Source organism: Propithecus coquereli, unplaced genomic scaffold, assembly GCF_000956105.1.
Source record: "Propithecus coquereli isolate 6110/MARCELLA unplaced genomic scaffold, Pcoq_1.0 Scaffold1, whole genome shotgun sequence".
In the NCBI taxonomy this organism is placed as follows: Eukaryota; Metazoa; Chordata; class Mammalia; order Primates; family Indriidae; genus Propithecus; species Propithecus coquereli.
The window spans coordinates 12,131,197-12,147,503 of record NW_012133857.1 but is presented as its reverse complement, the minus strand read 5'-3'; the positions used below and the strand labels follow the sequence as shown (position 1 = coordinate 12,147,503).

General features: G+C 56.1%; 2 protein-coding genes across 2 annotated transcripts; one reads left to right on the top strand and one right to left on the bottom strand.

Moving 5' to 3' along the window:
* Nucleotides 1-713: 713 nt before the first annotated feature.
* On the bottom strand, nucleotides 714-5,588 carry KLHDC8B (kelch domain containing 8B). Its single transcript, XM_012645189.1, has 6 exons — nucleotides 5,474-5,588; nucleotides 4,007-4,517; nucleotides 2,752-2,916; nucleotides 2,194-2,418; nucleotides 1,999-2,100; nucleotides 714-1,563 (listed from the first exon to the last, which is right to left on the bottom strand). The coding sequence occupies exons 2-6, from the start codon at nucleotides 4,380-4,382 to the stop codon at nucleotides 1,367-1,369; spliced, it is 1,065 nt and encodes a 354-aa protein (XP_012500643.1). The 5' UTR covers nucleotides 4,383-4,517; nucleotides 5,474-5,588; the 3' UTR covers nucleotides 714-1,366.
* Nucleotides 5,589-9,895: 4,307 nt separating this feature from the next.
* Nucleotides 9,896-13,898, top strand: CCDC71 (coiled-coil domain containing 71). The gene is made up of 2 exons (XM_012647809.1): nucleotides 9,896-9,977; nucleotides 12,138-13,898. The coding sequence occupies exon 2, from the start codon at nucleotides 12,190-12,192 to the stop codon at nucleotides 13,621-13,623; it is 1,434 nt and encodes a 477-aa protein (XP_012503263.1). The 5' UTR covers nucleotides 9,896-9,977; nucleotides 12,138-12,189; the 3' UTR covers nucleotides 13,624-13,898.
* Nucleotides 13,899-16,307: the final 2,409 nt, after the last annotated feature.

Here is a 16,307-nt window from a genome sequence, read left to right as displayed (position 1 = left end):
GCTAAGAGTCCTAGAGAATTGCCAGAACTTTGGGCCAAGGGCCCGTACCATTGAGGAGGGCCCCTACTGCCTGTTGCAGGGAATTGGAAAGCGGAAAAGCCACAGCAGATGGATTCCAGGGTCCCAAATACTTCTTGTTCTTGCAGCAAACTCAGCTGTGAGCCCCTTGTACTCAGTGTAGCTGCAGGGAGAGCAGAGCCAGAGGCCCCTAGTAGTGGGCAGCAAAGGCTGGAAGAGGCAAGGGTTGGCCACAGGAAGCTCCTGCCCTTGAGGGGTTTAGTGGGTGGCCACACAGTCCTGCCCAAAGCTGGCTGCCCCAGAGCTGGGACAGAAGGAGACTGCCCTGGCTATAGCACCCACTGGACCACCCCTCCCTATATTGATGAGCAGACACTCATCCACAGGAGGAGACACTGTGTGACTTGGACCTGGAGGTCATTCTAATCCTATGGTGTTGTGTTGTTGTTATTTTCTTAACACTTCTCTATTCACCCCTGTCAGTGCCCCTTAACACTCAAGATAGTAGGGGAGGGCTGTTATCCCATGTCACCAAAGGAAAAGCTGAAGCTTAGATGGGGCTAAGACACCAGATCACTCTGAGGGCAGAGACCAGATCCAAGAGGCTCCCTCTGGACCCTCATTCCTGGGAGCATCGAGGAGGACAGGGGCTGTAGAGGCAATGTGGGAGTCCACACCAGGGGCTACACACTGGATTTTAGCAGCACTTTTACTTCCACATCCAAAGTCCCTGGGTCCTCACAACAGCCCTGTGAGGTAGGAAGGGCAGTAAGGTTTCAGAGATCCCCATTTACAGATGAGGATGCTGAGGCACAGAGAGGTGAAATGACTTGCCCAAGGTCATACAACCAAACGTGTAGAGGGCCCAAAACAAGCATTCCTCTGACCCTCTGGCAGTTCCCAAATCCTCTCCATTCCCTCTGTGTCCCCCACCCTCTCTGAATTCTCCTGGGTCTAACAGGGACCCTCAAGGCAGGTTGGCAGCTGGCATTTTTCAGGAATGGCCACTGGGATAGGCCTGGTCAACTACAGATAGGCACTGACCCTGTGGGGCATGAGGCCAGCTCTCCCCTCTCCCCACTTCCCAGCTGGACAGAGGGCCTACTAGGATCCAGGGCAAAGGTGGAGCTATGCATGGTCCATGAATGCATGGTGATAAAGGTAGGTACACATGGTAAGCATATGTGTGTCCTGCACTAACCCAAGTCCCCAAGGCAGTGTTTCAAGTGCCTGTCCCTGTGCCTCTCTCATCCCACAGAGCCACAGTGAGTGTCCTCAGCAGCAAAAGGAGCCATAGACCTCTGCCTCTGGCACTGAGCTGCTCCGGTAGATAGGTCTTATCAGGCCTTCATACTCCATCACGCAGACACAGTGCCTCCACAGCTTGACTGGGACCCTGGGCCACACCCCCAATAACAAACAGCCGGGGCCCAGCCTGTAGGCTAGAGCAGGAGCAGCGGGCTGTGGGCATGGCAGGCAGTACCTCCCAGCGCCGCCGTGCAAGGCTGAAGCTCTCCACGGAGCCCAGAGGGCATGGCTGGTTTCCTGCAGGAAGGAGATAGAAGATTGTTAAGAGGCACAGGCTAAAAGGGGCTCCAAGCCCTTTTGCCCCCTGAGCCCACAGAATAGTCCAGTAGGTATCACCCCCAGATGAGCTATCAGTGCCTTGTTCTTCATTGTCCCTTTTATCATTTGTTCATTCATTCATTCATATTTCTATTTGTGCACTTGGCTGGGCATTCAGTAGTCATTTGTCCTGTTTCTGTCTCCTAGGCCCCTGCTGGTACAGAGCCCTTAGTCAGGCACTAGGGGATACCTTAAGAGCAGCCCAGGCAGACCACACCCTACCTGCTTCATTGGTAGGGAAAGGAGCTCACAAAGCCCTGACCCCTGGAGAAAGGCAGAAAGGGGTGCTCATGCTGGGGGCTACTCTTTCCTGTCTTCGGCCTCCTTCCTCTCTCTAGCCCCACAGAGACTTACCAAGGCCCCCAATGGCCACAATGTGGCCCCCAAGGGAGCCAACCACAAAGTCAGCCCTCTTATCTCTCATGCGCAGGCTTCGAGGCAGCTTGGTCCATGATCCTGCAGGAGAGGGGAGGTCGGTTCTAGTCACATAACCACTATGCCCCTCCATCCCATGGAGAGTGGGAGGATAGCCAGATAGCCACTGCTCACCATGTTCCAGGTCAAACATCTCCACAGTGTTGACAAAGTGTGGGCGGGAGTAGAAATTGTGGGGCCCAGGCTGCTGCAGGCCACCCAAGCTAAAGACACTGCCTTCGGCCATGGCACAGCCAGCAAAGGCCCGGCGGCTGGGCAGGCTTGGGTGCCGGGTCCAGGTACAGGCCTCCAGATCAAAGGCTTCAAAAGCAGTCACTGGGAGCTTGCCTTGGCGGCCCCCTGTCAATGAAATTGGGGCACCTGGGAGGGAGCCCAGGGGACTTGGTGGGCTCCTCACCAGGTTGCTGATCTGCCTGGCCCAACCTCCTATACCCAGTTGTGTGCATACTTGCACATGGATCAACCACTCCACAGACCCTCAGGCACTGGGCTTTGGTTTTCCAACCCCAGCAGAACCACCGAGGTCAGAGCCCCAAAACAGGCCTGGATCATCCCAGCAAAGCTTCTCTTGTTCTGCCATCCTGGACTGAGCCTGATCCCTATGCCAGCCAACTCATGGGGATGAGGACTTCTGAACTCTGAGCCCCTTTCTCACATCTCCCAGGGCCTTACCCAAGACATAGATCTTGTTCCCGTGCAGGAAGGTGGAGGCCCCGTAGCAGGGTGTGGGCATGGAGGGTAGCGAAAGCCAGCAGTCCCGGCGGGGCTCATACACCCGTACCTGGGCCTGGGGGGCTGTGTCAGAGCCCATTCCCCCCAGAGCATACACCATACCATCTGCATAGAAAAGAGTAGTTCAGACTGCACCCCAGCCTGGCCAAGGCACTCCACCCTGAGAGTTGCCCTGGTCAGGGCTGGAGACCCATGTGTTTGTGGCACCCCTCTCCAGCAGCAGAAACCCTACTGCCTGCCTAGAGTGGGGGCTGGGAGAGCTGGGATTCCCATTCTGGCCAGGGCCCCTCTGAATGAAGAGCAGGAGGCAGCTGATCTAATTATAATCTGTCTCTGTCTCCCTGGAGACGCTATGGCAACGGAGTCTGGCATCCAAGCAGGGCTGGCCTGGACCAGTGGTCAGACCTGGAGGCCAAAAGGTGGAGGCTCCCCTTGGGGGAGGAGGCTGGGGGGTGGTTTAAGCCAGGGGTGGGGAGTGTATGGGGACCTGCTCAGCATGGAGTTCAGTCTGGGGAGGGGGCTCTGAAGATCAGTTCAGGGTAGGGCTGGCAGAGGGGATTGAGTTTGCAAGGTAGAGGTGTTAGCCACAAGCCTTCTGCTCCAGGAGCCTTGCCAGCACCTCTGTACCACACTCTTAAACTAAAGTAGGTTCTTGTCCTCTGTTAGGCCCTCAGGGTCAGCTAGGGCCATGTCTGGGGGACTTGGGATGAAGGGCCAGTCAGCTAGGGGCTTCCATGGCAACGATGTCCCCAAGTCAGCTTGGCCTTTGTCCACATCAAGCTCCCTGGTGTGTGTGGAAGGGAGAGAGGAGTCAAAGCACTTCCCAGGCTCTGAGCCAAGGCCCTCCTCCCCTCTCCCACCCCAGACTATTTATAACCCCAGGAGTCATTAGGCCATACTGCCCCTTGTCTCTTAGAAATGAGGAATGGTGCAGGGATGTGGCTGGGGCCTCCAATCATCCTGGGGATCAGCCTGGGTTCTGCCTCCCACCTCATAGCCAGAAAAGGCAGTTAACAGAAGGCTGCCGTAAGCCTAGCTCAGAGCTAGGGAGAGAAGATACAGAAGGCAAGGCCACGTCTAGGGCATCCATTCAAAAATTACAGCTCTTGTTGAATCTCTGAGGGTAAGGTACTAAATCAGGAGAGAATAGAGGGTGTTGGGGCACCTGAGGGGCCTTCCCTGGGAGGCCACTCACCTCTCTCCACAGTTGCAACCCCCATGGCTGCTTGAGGGAGGGTGGCCCGACGCTCCCAGCGGCCCTCATCAGACAAGAAGGCCTCCACAGCAGCTACTGGACTCTGGACCTCATCCACACCACCCACCACTAGCACCTGCTTGCCCAGAACCACAGCAGCTGCGCCAGCCCGGGCAGTGGGCAGGGGCGCCAGTGCCAGCCATGTGTGTGAGGCCATATCCAGTGTCTCAGCAGTGTCCAGGGGCAGTCCAGCCTGGCCACAGCCCCCCAACACCAACAGGTGCCCATCCTGGTGCGCCACTGTGCCATACACCCGGCAAGTGGGCATTGGGGGGAACACCTGCCAAGCAAAGGCCCGACCACCTCCTGTAGCCATGGCTTTCACTGTCAGTGGTAGGCCATGCTATCTGCTCAGGCTACAGGCCTCACTGGGGAGGCATGACAGGGCCACATGTTGATTCTGCCAGGGTCACAAGGGGATGTCTGACCAGTCCAGAGACCTTGCCTTCACCTGGAGGAAAGAGGTAAAACAAAGGGTCAGTGCCACTGACCAGCCCCTCAGGAAACAAATGAGCAGCCTGTAGCTGACAGCAGGGCTAGCCCAAAATCACTGGTGGGAAAGGCAGGGGGAGGACCCACTCTCTCTGGCCAGCACACCACTGAGGAGGCCCTCCTGGAGAGGGGAGGACACACCTCAGGCAACTTCCCTCCTTCCTATGGGGGCATGAGGGACTCTCCTTCCCACCCCCTGACCTAACCACTTGGAGCAACTGGGTCAAATCTGGATCTAGGTGGGAGGTAAGGTGACTAGAATAGGACTTTACATCCTAGACCCCTTCCTTTCCCCTCAACAATCCTCACCCTGGTTCTGCGTGAGTCCTACTTGTATCCCCCCCTTACTGGCTTCCAGTGTGCCCTGGGCAGGCTGGGATCCAGCCATCAGGGTTCCCACACTGCTGTCAGGGGCCAGACTCCTGGGTATCCCTATAACACCATTGGGGCCATTCCACAGGGTTCATCTATTCCCACCAGCAAAAGGCCAGGGTCAGGGGGTCTGGGACTGAGGTGGGTGGGGAAGCTAGACACCAGGGTTCCACACTCTCCCCTTGAGGTACACCCTCAGGGGTTTGCCCATGTCCAGACCCCAGGGGGCAGACTCGCTGGTGTCCAGAAGAGTCGGGGCTGACTTGAGGATCTCATAAGCACAGGACTCTAAGGGTCCCAGAGTCCAGGGCGTTTTCAGCAGGAATGAGCAACTAGACATTTGGGTCCTCTGATGGCAGATCCCCCAAGGTCCCCATCCTCCCCTTTCCCTCCGGATACACTCCTGGACCCCTGGCAGGAGGGCCTCCTGGCCCCAAACTTCCAGCTCTCGGAGGTGGGGGGGGGCGGGTCTGGGCAAAAGCGCTTGGGGCTCTGCGCCCCGCGCCCCAAACTTCCCCTGAGGATAGCTCCCGCGGGACTCACCGGCCAGGGCTCCAGTGACGCCAGGGCACGGGGTCTGCCGTTCCGCCTCCGCTGACGCCGAATCTGGCTGGGGCTGAAGCTGGGCTCCGGCGGGCCCCCAGCTCGGCTCCGGCGCGGGGCGGGGCTGGATCAGGTCCGCCCCTCGGCCCCCCCTTCCCACCCCGACTCAGGGAAACCTCCTCCTCCTCCTGCCTTAACCCTGCACATGCCGCGGCCAGAGCAGGGCGCGACGACCCACGGTCACACGCAAACGGACAAACGGACACGTGGACACTGGGCCTGCCAGGATTTAAGGTCCGACCTTGGGCGGGGGGTAGAAATGAGGCAGCGGTGAGAGGCACAAAATGTGCAGGGCGAGGGGTCGTTCTGAGCCGGACCCAGCCTGCGGGCACCAGCTATAGAGCCAGCCGGCAGAACCTAGGGGTGTGAGAGGCTGGCGCCCACCCACAGCCGCTGAGTTCGCAGAAACCCAATGACGAGCTTCGCTGCGGCGCCCCCTGGAGGCCACTCGGCTCGTGGCCTGGGCCTCTGGCCGGGGTGGCCAGGCACAAACCAGGCCCCAGAATAGGCCCTACAGAGCACTTTGAGGCTAGTGGAGGGTGGAGGAGCAGACGGTGCCATCCTCAGAGCCTAACAGGCCCTTCCATAAGCCTGGGTGGGGGGAATTCTTGGAGGAAGGGGTAACTCTGAGCAGGGGATGAACCAGAAGAGTCAGAGGCCAGGGGACCATTCAGGTGGATCACCATGGACTTATCCTGTAGGGCCCGAGACCTGGGCCACTCTGGGGCCCAAGGCACTTTAGAGTCCTGGGCATGCCTCTAGCCAACTCTGGGCTCAAGCAAGACCAAACTGGTGTGACAGGGGCCTACCTACCTCAGACCCAGACCCTGGCCCTGCCTATCTTCTAAGCATTCAGAGCATGAGCTGAGTCTTCAAGCTGAGGGCTCACTTGTATAGGTCACTGGTACCTGTGGGAAGAGGTCCTTTCAGTTGTCTGTCTGCTCACTGCCTTGTTCCCCTTTCATGGACAGAGCTTGTCTTAGTTTCTCCAAAGCAGACCTGGAGACAAAGATGTAAGTACATATAGTTAGTGTGGGAGGTGATGCCAGGGTATGCCAGCAGTGGCAAGGAGACAGGGAAAGCAGCCAGTAAAGGAGGTGTCATCAAGCAACCACTATAGGCAACTGGGACCAAATCCTGCTGGGGATTCTGGGAGCCCATGTAGAACATGGGCCCCCAAGAGCAAGGGGAGCTGAGTTACTCATTCTCAAATCCCCATCAGTCATGGGTTGAGAGCTGTTGAGGGGCATTAATTCCCTGGCCTACCTGACTTCTGGCCTAACCAGAGTGTGGGTAGACCCTTGCCCATGACCTTTCAGGGGCTGGTAGTTGGAGTCAGAGGGCCTGGACAAGAAGGGTGGTGCCAAGGCTGGTTACAGACTGCACAGACCCTGTCTAGAAGGCCCCCATCCTCCCATCCCACTTCACCCCAGACTTGCTTCTCACTTGGGGCAGACCCCTTCACATTTACCACTGTTACCTTTCCAAACTCTCCCCCCTCCTTTCCAGCAATTAAGCACTTACAAGCCACCTGCCTTTAGATACTTCCCAGCACCCCAAGACCCTCTCCCCTTCCCTCCAAATTCCTTTTTTTTTTTTTTTTTTGAGATAGAGTCTCACTCTGTTGCCCAGGCTAGAGTGCCATGGCGTCAGCCTAGCTCATAGCAACCTCAAACTCTTGGGCTCAAGCAATCCTTCTGCCTCAGCCTCCCGAGTAGCTGGGACTACAGGCATGTGCCACCATGCCCGGCTAATTTTTTCTATATATATTCTTAGTTGTCCAGCTGATTTCTTTCTATATTTTTAGTGGAAGAGATGGGATCTCGCTCTTGCTCAGGCTGGTCTCAAACTCCTGAGCTCAAGTGATCCGCCCTCCTCGGCCCCCTCCAAACTCTTGAAGCCATCTGCCTTCACAGTCTCTACCTCCTTGTAATATGCCACCTCAGTCTGCTGCCATTGCTCCCCAAAATTTTCTCTTGCAAAAGTCACCATGGAATACCATATAGCTAAAACTAGGGGGTCCCTATGGTCATTGTCTCAACTGAAATCTTGCTAGTATCTTCGAAGTTTCACCCCTTGTGACCTCAGCTTCCTCCTCTTGGTTGTCCTGACTCTTGGAATCTTTTTTAGGCCCTGCTTCCTCTCTCTCCCTTTTGAGTGGCTCCTCAAGATTCAACATTGGCTTTTCTCCCTGGCACATGTACCCCTCTCTTGGAGCATCCCCTCCCAAGCCACTGTTTTCACTCACATCTAGATCTCCACCAGATCTCTCTGCTCAGGTGGAGGGGGCCAAGAGTCCACTTAGGATCATATAAGATGCCAACTCGAGAGCAAGGGATGGATCTTGGGATCACCCTGTATTCTCTCTCCACCTTATCCTGTCTGATCCCATTTATGCCTGTAAGGTTCAGCATCCGCCAAAGTCTGAGTCAAATCAGACTGTGCTCTAATGAGTGCTCCCAAAGAGTTCTATCTGGGGCATACTAGGGACCAGGAGGCAGGAGGTTCAGCTCTGCCTTTGGGGAGCTAGGTACCCTGTGATCCTTACCCCTAATCCCTACCACCACCCCCTCCCCAGTTCTCATGTCTGGAAGAAACACACCCAGAGGATGGACTTACCCTTCCTGGTTCTCCATTTTGCCCTGACCTCTGGGCTGGACATCATCAGAGAAGGATCTTCTTTTCAGGACATACCTGGGCTGGTGCCATCCCTGGAAGCTGGGCTCTGCCCCTTCATGGAAGTGGCTTCTGTTTGCCCAGCTACAGCTCACATGTGCACAGGGATGCAGCACTGTTGGCTTCAGAGAAGCTATAGAAGACATTGGAATAGAAGGTGAGGTTGAATCAGTCCTGAGAGTGAACAGCCAACCCTCAACCATGAACAGGGCCATAGACAGGGCTTACCCACAATTGGGGGCTGGAAGCACCAAAGAGGGACTTCCTGATTGTACTCTGTACTTGAAACCCCACTCTTCCTTTCTCTCTAACAGGACAAGGGCCTAGAAACACTGACCCCAGAGGAGCAGGAGATTTTGCAGTTCCTCTTGGATACCCTGGCTATGTTTGAAAACACTGAGGACCCCACCATCAGTACTGAGGCCCTAAGAAGCTAAGGGACACCAAGTGAGGCCTAGGGCACTGCTGAGTGAAGTGGGCACTTGTCTTTACGGGTGCCTGGACCCCTCTGTATAGGCAGGGGAAATACAGAGCAGCCAGAGGATCCTGGGGTCATATGGGGAGGGAGGAGGGTTAACACCCAGTTCCTAAACAAAGCATCCAGCCACCCTCTTATGACTGCCAATAGACTTCTACATGACCCCAACTACCAAATGTGGCACCATTGCAAGGGTCAGGGTCCAAGAGTTGTGGCAGTATTTCTGCCTCCTGGCTCAGGCTCCGACCCAACTACAAATGCCTCCACTACCTCATCCATGAAACCAGGGCTCCCATGATGGTTCCCAACCTGGACTTGGGGACCCCTGACTAGAGAGGCCTTTGGTCAGAGCTGTGGAAACCATTCTGACTCCTCATCTGAAGTCATAGACTGAAGTCATGTTTAATTTTGACCTGTGTCCTCTGAGCTGGTACTGCTTGGGCAGTGAGCCCTGTAACCAGCACCCCTTTGCTGGCCCCAGGGCATAGGTAGAAAGACTGAGATCCCAGACTGCTAGGCAAAAAGACAGGGATTCTGGACAGTGTTAAGACTGGAGGCAGGACTTCCTACTATTGAGGGGCTATCTCTCCACTATACCTGTGTACACATGCATGGGCAAGTATATTCAGGCCCACAATGGTAAACTGGGGCTCACAGAATAGACATGCATAGCTTTGGGCTTGCCTACAGCACTTGGGATCACATGTGCACCCCAGCCTTTCATTCCATGTGCAGTAGGCCCCATTCTTAGGAAGAGAGGAGGGACTGCTGTCCTCAGAGGAAGCATCCTTAATGCAAAACAAAGGAGCTCCCCTAAGACAGTCCCTGTCACGGGGCACTCCTCTTTAAGTGGGCCTTGTCAGTGGCTAAGGGAGGACAAGAGGGTGGAGAATGGCCTGCACCTTGCCAGGAGCCCCTCCCAGATGTTAATGCACTACCAGTACTCCTCAGACAGGGTGTCAGACGACTCCTAATCCAGTCTTAGCTGGCCTCCAGGGTGTCCTGCCTGGGGCCTCGTCCAAGGGTTCCTGTGTTCCTCAGACTCCCGCACAAGACCAGATGGGTCTGGAGCGGTTCCCTTAGCCACCACCTCCAGGCAGCCCTCCCTGGTACCTAATATGCCCCGCTCTTAGACTTTGGAGGGAAATGGGGTCTCGAGGGTCAAGGGTCACTAGGGCGGGCTAGGTCCCGGAAGCGGAAGCGCGACACACTTCCGGCGCGCAGCGGGCGGCCATGTTGGAGCGGCGGAGGCGGCGCAGAGGCGCGTCTTGGGTCCCCGCGGCGGCGCCGGTAGGTTGGAGCCGCGGGCCTAGCCGCGTCGCGGAGGGGCGGCCCGCGAGGCTGCAGGGCGGAAGGGCCCGCAGCCAACTCTTCGCGGACCCGCGTCCTCCGCCGGCCCGGCCGAGACCCCCACCCCACCCCCACCCCGCGCCCAGCGACTCCACCCTGGGGCTGCGCGGTCTCAGTCTGGCTAGCACTGCTCGACCCGCACGTTTCGCTGCCGCCATGACCCCCGCCTCCTCTCCGCGGTTCGGGCCCTAGGGACGCGGACTCCCAGCCCGAGGGCCCTGATCTGTCCCCGCCCCCGGTCCGCCTGGATGGCTCCTCTCCCGCCCCCCCATCTTCCGTCAGCTTCTCCTGCCGGCCGCGGGGGCACGTGTGAAGGGAAGTTGGGGGCCTGGCAGCAGCCTGTTTCCGAAGCGTCTTGAAAGCCCAGAAGACCTTTCCCGAGGGCCTGGCACGACCTGGCGGAAGAGCCCCTAGGTCACCCCCAACATCCGTGCTGGAGGGCGTTTGTGGGTGGGAAATAGGTTCCTCCCTATTTATTTTACAGTTTACTACCCTGGGAACTACACCCTCCAGAAAAAAAATTAATAAAATAACTAACGTCACGTGCGAGGATTGTGCTTGGAGAATGGCCTCTGGGGAGGGGAAGTGCCTGAGACACCTGAGGATCCTAGAATGTTTCCAAACAAAGAGCTCCTGGGTACTTTCTCCAGGGAATTCTGAAGACTTCATCTGCTCCATTAGGGCAGCCAGAAGAAGCTGCACAGATGGGCCGGATGGCCCCAGGGACCTGCCTTATCCCAGCTGATCTTTTAATGCTTCCCTGCAGTTGGAGAGTTGCCTCCTGCCTCTGGGACCTCTCACATGTTGGATTGAATATTAGATAATAGTCATGATCGATAGCCACAGCTTCTTCAAGAAAGCTTGGGACAAGTTGGGTGTTCCCAGATAGCTTTACTTGGGCTGTTCCGAGGTCTCCATCCCTCCAAGCCTGAGGTAGAAAGGCTCAGACCTCTAATGTCCACTTGACTCACCATCCTATATGGGGCTTTTGGCCCCCACTTTCCTCAGACCTTGAGCTCTTGGCTCTCTGGTTACCGAAAGATATGTCATGGGCACCTACTACTTATCAGCTTTTTAGTTTCTGTTGAAGAAAAGTTTGGCTCTTTCCCTGGGTTTGGTCTCCATGTGTCTGGAGCTAGGAATTGGTGTGCTGAGTAGCCTGTCTGAGGACTCTGAAAACAGAACTTATCGTGGGCAGGCAGATTCCTCTACCCAACCCCGCCTCTGTACTTGAACACAAACTGCTGAAGAAACAGAGATGGGCATGGATATTGAGTGTAAGTCTGGGCCCTCTGGCCAACACTCAAGGCTCTTTTTTACTCTGCCCTGACCTGTTTTTCCAGCTAGACCACCAGCCCTGACCCCAGACCCCATAGCAAGTGTGCCTTATTCTTTTTCACTTCAGAGCCATTGCATTGGTTGTTCCTCATTTCCATCTGGTTCTTTCCTGTTCATCAGTCATATCCCAGCTAAGTGTTGCCTCTCAGGAATCCATTGGCAAGCTCAGCTGACCTGAGACCCCACACCATGTGTCCTTTATTCTTTCTTACTTTGGAGCCATTGCATTGGCTGTTCCTCATTTCCATCTTGTCCTTTCCCATTCATCACTCATATCCTAGCTAAGTATTGCCTCTCCCAGGAATCCTTCCCTGACCCATTGGCAAGCTGACCTGGGTGCTACTGTACACTCCTAAGAACCTTAAAGGTGGCTTTGGCTTGCTTTCTGCACTGGCCTCCTTGAGGACAGGGCTATTTGCCTGTGTTCCCAGGGCTGAAACTAATATTAGGTTTCTGGCCTCAGAAAATACAGAATTGAACTAAAAATGGGCCAGACTTAAATCTTTCCAGGAACCCAGCAGTAGGTTGAATGGCTCTAAAGTGCTTCTGAGCATGTATCCTGAAGAAGCTACCTGACCCATACCACCCTCCTCCCACCCCAACATGGTAGAGGGTCAGGAGACCAAGGTTTATACCAGGGGGTGGCTCACTGTGGCCAGGCCCCTCGGTATCACAGAGTGGGGGCCCTGATTGACTTGTCTACCTGTTCTGGCCCCCTATCTCAGTGCCATTCTTATTGACTGTTTTCCTCTTGCCTTGGAGGTGCCAAGCACTGGTTTGCGGATACCCAGGCAGATCTGCAGTGCCTAATGCCATGAGTGTGGTGGTGCAGCATGTGGAGGAAAAAGCTGTGCACTCCTGGTCGCGTATCTCCACGGCAGGGAAGAAGGCCCTGGAAGAGGCGCTGCTTGTCTTTAACCCCATGAGCCAGGATCTCAGTGCCACAGAGGCCCAGCTTGTGGCCTTCCTGCAGGGCCTGCGAGATGATGGCTTCCAACCTACCATCCTGCGCAGTGGTGATGTGTATGGCTATAGTTCATGCACAGCCAACCCCCCAAGCCAGACAAAGCTGCAAGCTCGTGCTCCCAACCCAGCTGCCACATCACCTCCAGCCAGTGCTCCCCGAACTGCCATGCGGCTGCCCGCAGGCCGGGCTACACTGCTCCCTGTGCCACTGTCTGGCAGACTGGCCAAAGCATCCACACCAGCCCTTGCCAAGCATGCTACTACCAACCTGCTGTTGAGCTCCTTGAAGCAATCAAGTGCCAACCGTGCCCGGGGTGCAGCAGTGGGCTTCCCCACCCACCTCTATCCAGGTGTCTACCCTGCCATGCGGCTCTCTGTTGTCCTTGAAGCCCTGGTTCCGCTCAAGACTCCCATGCCCTGCTTGGGTGCCAAGCACAAGGCACAGTCACTGCAGCTCTCGCTTGCAGACTCTCCTCTGAAACTGCGGAAAGGTTCAGGAAAAGGTCCAGGGAAACCCCGGTCTAAGGCTCCCAGAAAAACCACAAGCAAGGGCCCTAAGTGTCTGACTCGTAAAGGCCCCGGGGCTGGACCCCGACGAGGCACTGGGCTCCACAGCAAGACCTACAAAGCCACTGGGTCCCTCAGTGGCCTGCGAATGAAAGGGGGATCTGCCCTGGGCACCAAAAGAGCCCAGGCCAAGGCAGTTCGAACACTGGCCAAAGCTGCCTGTGCCCGGGCCAAGGTGTCTCAAACACAGGCCAAGGCTGCCAAGGCCAAAGTAGCACAGGCCAAGGCCAAGGCCTCAAGAGCTAAGGCCAAGGCAGCACGAGCTAAGGCCAAGACTGCACGGGCCAGGGCCAAGGCCAAGGCCAAGGCCATGGCGGCACAGGCCAGGGCTAAGGCCAAGGCAGTGCGGGCCAAGGCCAAGGCCAAAGCCAAGGCAGCTTGGACCCAGTCCAGGGACAGGGGCAGGCCAAAGGGGTCTGCTCAGGCTAGAACTGCAAGAAAGGACCAGAAAAGCCGCCCTGAGACTGTTGGACAGAAGAGGAAAAGGGCTGAGGAGGCAAAAGGTCTTCCTCCCAAGAAGAGAACACGGCTTGGGCCCCAATCTCCTAAGGCATGGCTAGGGCCTGGAACAGCAAAGCTGCTAAAGTTTCGTGCCATAAAGGTAGATAAGCGCTCCTCAGATGATGAGGTGCGGCAGCGGGCTCAACGGATCCTCCGTATGAACCTATCTCCTGTGATACGGCTCCAGCCGTTGCTGCCATATTCAGCACCGTGATTGCTTCACACAGCAATGTTTGGGGAAACAGCCTAGCTGTCTGTGTGGCCAGTGGCACAGTGTGCTATGCTCAAGGACTCCACAACCTCGAGGACTCTGGGTACCTCTCCAGGGCCCTGGCGGCCACCAGCCTCCTTTCAGAAACTGGAGGATGTGGTGTGGTGTGGTGTGGGTTGGGGTGGGCGGGCGGGTGGGGTGTTCTCATGGCGCGATGCACTGTGACTTGTTACTCAAGTTGTATGTCCACTGTTCCATCTATCACGTTTTATACCTTTTCACCTTCCAGTCTCCCTGCCCACCCTCCATGGTCTTTTTTTTGTGTATGGCTGCTGGCAGGCCAGTTGGAGCATATAGGGAAAATGGCCCCAGGAGCAGGCCTGCCAGAGAGGGGATTGTGGGAGGGGCCAGGTCCCATGCCCCTTTGGAGAGATAGGGAAAACTCAGGTGCTGGCTTCTGTGGCTGTGTGAGAGGCTTCCCCTGAGGGCAGGAGTAGAGCTACTGTGAGGTAAGATACCTCCCTTTGAGACTGCCCTGATTTGTTATCCAGACAGTCCAGTTCCTCAGGGAATCTTGCAGCCAGCAGGGAAGGGAGCCTTTGTGGTACTGGTCCCCAGGAACCAAGCACAACAGCCTGGCTGAAACCTTGGGGCTTTGCCTGGGCCTATCTGGTGTGGGGCCAGACCTGAAGGGGTTGAGGAACCTCCCCACTACTCTGCTCTCCTGGGAGGGAGTGACTAGCTTCAACTTAGTGGCAAGGGGCTGGGTGTTGAGTCAGGACCTCAGAGCCTGTTCTGACTGACCAAAAAATTTTCTCTTTGGTTGGGTGGGGTACCTGCGATAGCGGAGCCAGAAGGGTTTCCACAGCTGCCTCATCAGTGCTTTCTGCATGGATTTCAAGTGTTTTCTACTCCCAGGTCCAGCCTCATCATGCCCCCCAACACAGGCCTGTATGTTTCAGACATTGTCGGCCTTTTCTGCTTTGGAGAGGGGGCTGAGCTCTGGTCCCTTGAATGGAACTAACTGCCCCACCAACCTACAGTGCATTGCTGGCTGCCCAGGCTGAATGGCAGCTGCTGGGGTGGGCAGGGAGCGGATGCATTCCCCAGAGGCTTCTAGAGACAACAGCCTTTCAGGGCTGAGGATGGGAGCATCATTTGAATGAGAATCAGGTCTTTTCTGTCTCTGTGTGTTTGCACCCCACTAGCACACAGCTGCCCTGGTTGGTGGACCTAGCGTAAGGCCGTGTGTGCTTCTTGGTGCCCCTTCCCCCTTCTGTATCTGGTGGCTGCTATTAACATCCTTGCCCTGGGTGTGTCTGCCCTTGGTTCCCCCACACTGAGGACCCCCTTGCTCTCTGCTGTACTGTGGCCTCACATCCCTTCATGCTTCTTGCCTCTGACAGTTCTGCTTTCATCTACAGTGTGAGTATGGGGAATGACCTGAGGGCTACCCTCAGCTCTTCAAGTGCCACTCAGCTTGGGGCCCACTAAGCATCCTCTCAGGTCTAATCCCAGCTCCCAGTGCCCAGGACTCCCATCTGGGTTGGGCCCTCTCCTTCCAGTTCTGCTGCTGCTGCCACCAATGGGTGAAAAGTTAGCTCTTCCTCAGAGGGAGAGGAAATATTGGCCCTCTTTGTGGGGTGGGTGAGGTAGGAGATATCTGTAGGATCACTACTTAGACCCTGCCCCTCCCAGCCTAGGCTCCTAGAACAATCTAGGAAGTACCAGATATGCTTCCCCCACCTGGCTGCTCAAATGGTAGTTGCTACCCACCCACCAGCAACCTGGGTGGTTGGCCATGGCCAGAGCCTTCAAATTTCATCCACCTATGTCCTCCATGGCCCTGAATCCTACTGCATTGTCAGTCATCTGCAGGTGGGGAGGAGGGTGAGTGATTTGGAGACTAGTGTCTTTGGAGTGTCCTGGGCAGGTATGGCTTTGTGGGGGCACTGGAGAGAAGCTTGTGCTGTGACATTTTGGAGTAGAGGTCTGACCGTGAACCTCCAGTCTAGCCCTGGGCCCTACCCCAGGACTCTTAAGAATTGCTGCTTCTGTGACTTTTGGGACCAGGGAGGCCATGACATTGAGAATGTGATCTCCTGGAGTAGCTATGGTGGCAGGCAAAGAGTGATGAGGGTGCCAGTGTGCCTATGTGTGTGAGTCTGGGGTGTGGGGTCAGAGCCTGGTCACTCTGATTAGATCTCATGGCTAAAGGTGCAGGTGTTAACACATCACCATCCAGCTGGACCTAGAGGGTACCTTCTACTTTACTGACTTCATTACTTTATCTACCTCATCATGACATTGACAGTACCCAGTGCCCCAGCCTGAAGCCTTGCTCAGTAAGTGCTGACCCTTGTCTCCCTACCTGATGTCCTAGTGACCCAAGAGAACCTCTTGTCCTCAGACATTCTGCCCAGCAGTCTGCTCCTTGAGCGCTCAGTGGACCATGGCTGTTCTGGCACATGTACTGATACTTTGCCCGCAACTGCTCATGCCTCTTTCCCAGGACACAGGGTTAGTGACCTCATCTGTGGCCAGCATTACTCAGACGTTGAGCCTTTCTCTGAGGGTGAGGTCAGGCCCAGGGAAAGAGGGGATTAGGCTCTGGGGTGAAATCAGAGGCTCAAGCCAGCCTGCTTCCTCTCAAGTAATTTTCAAAGTTCTGGACCCAGTCATTCCAG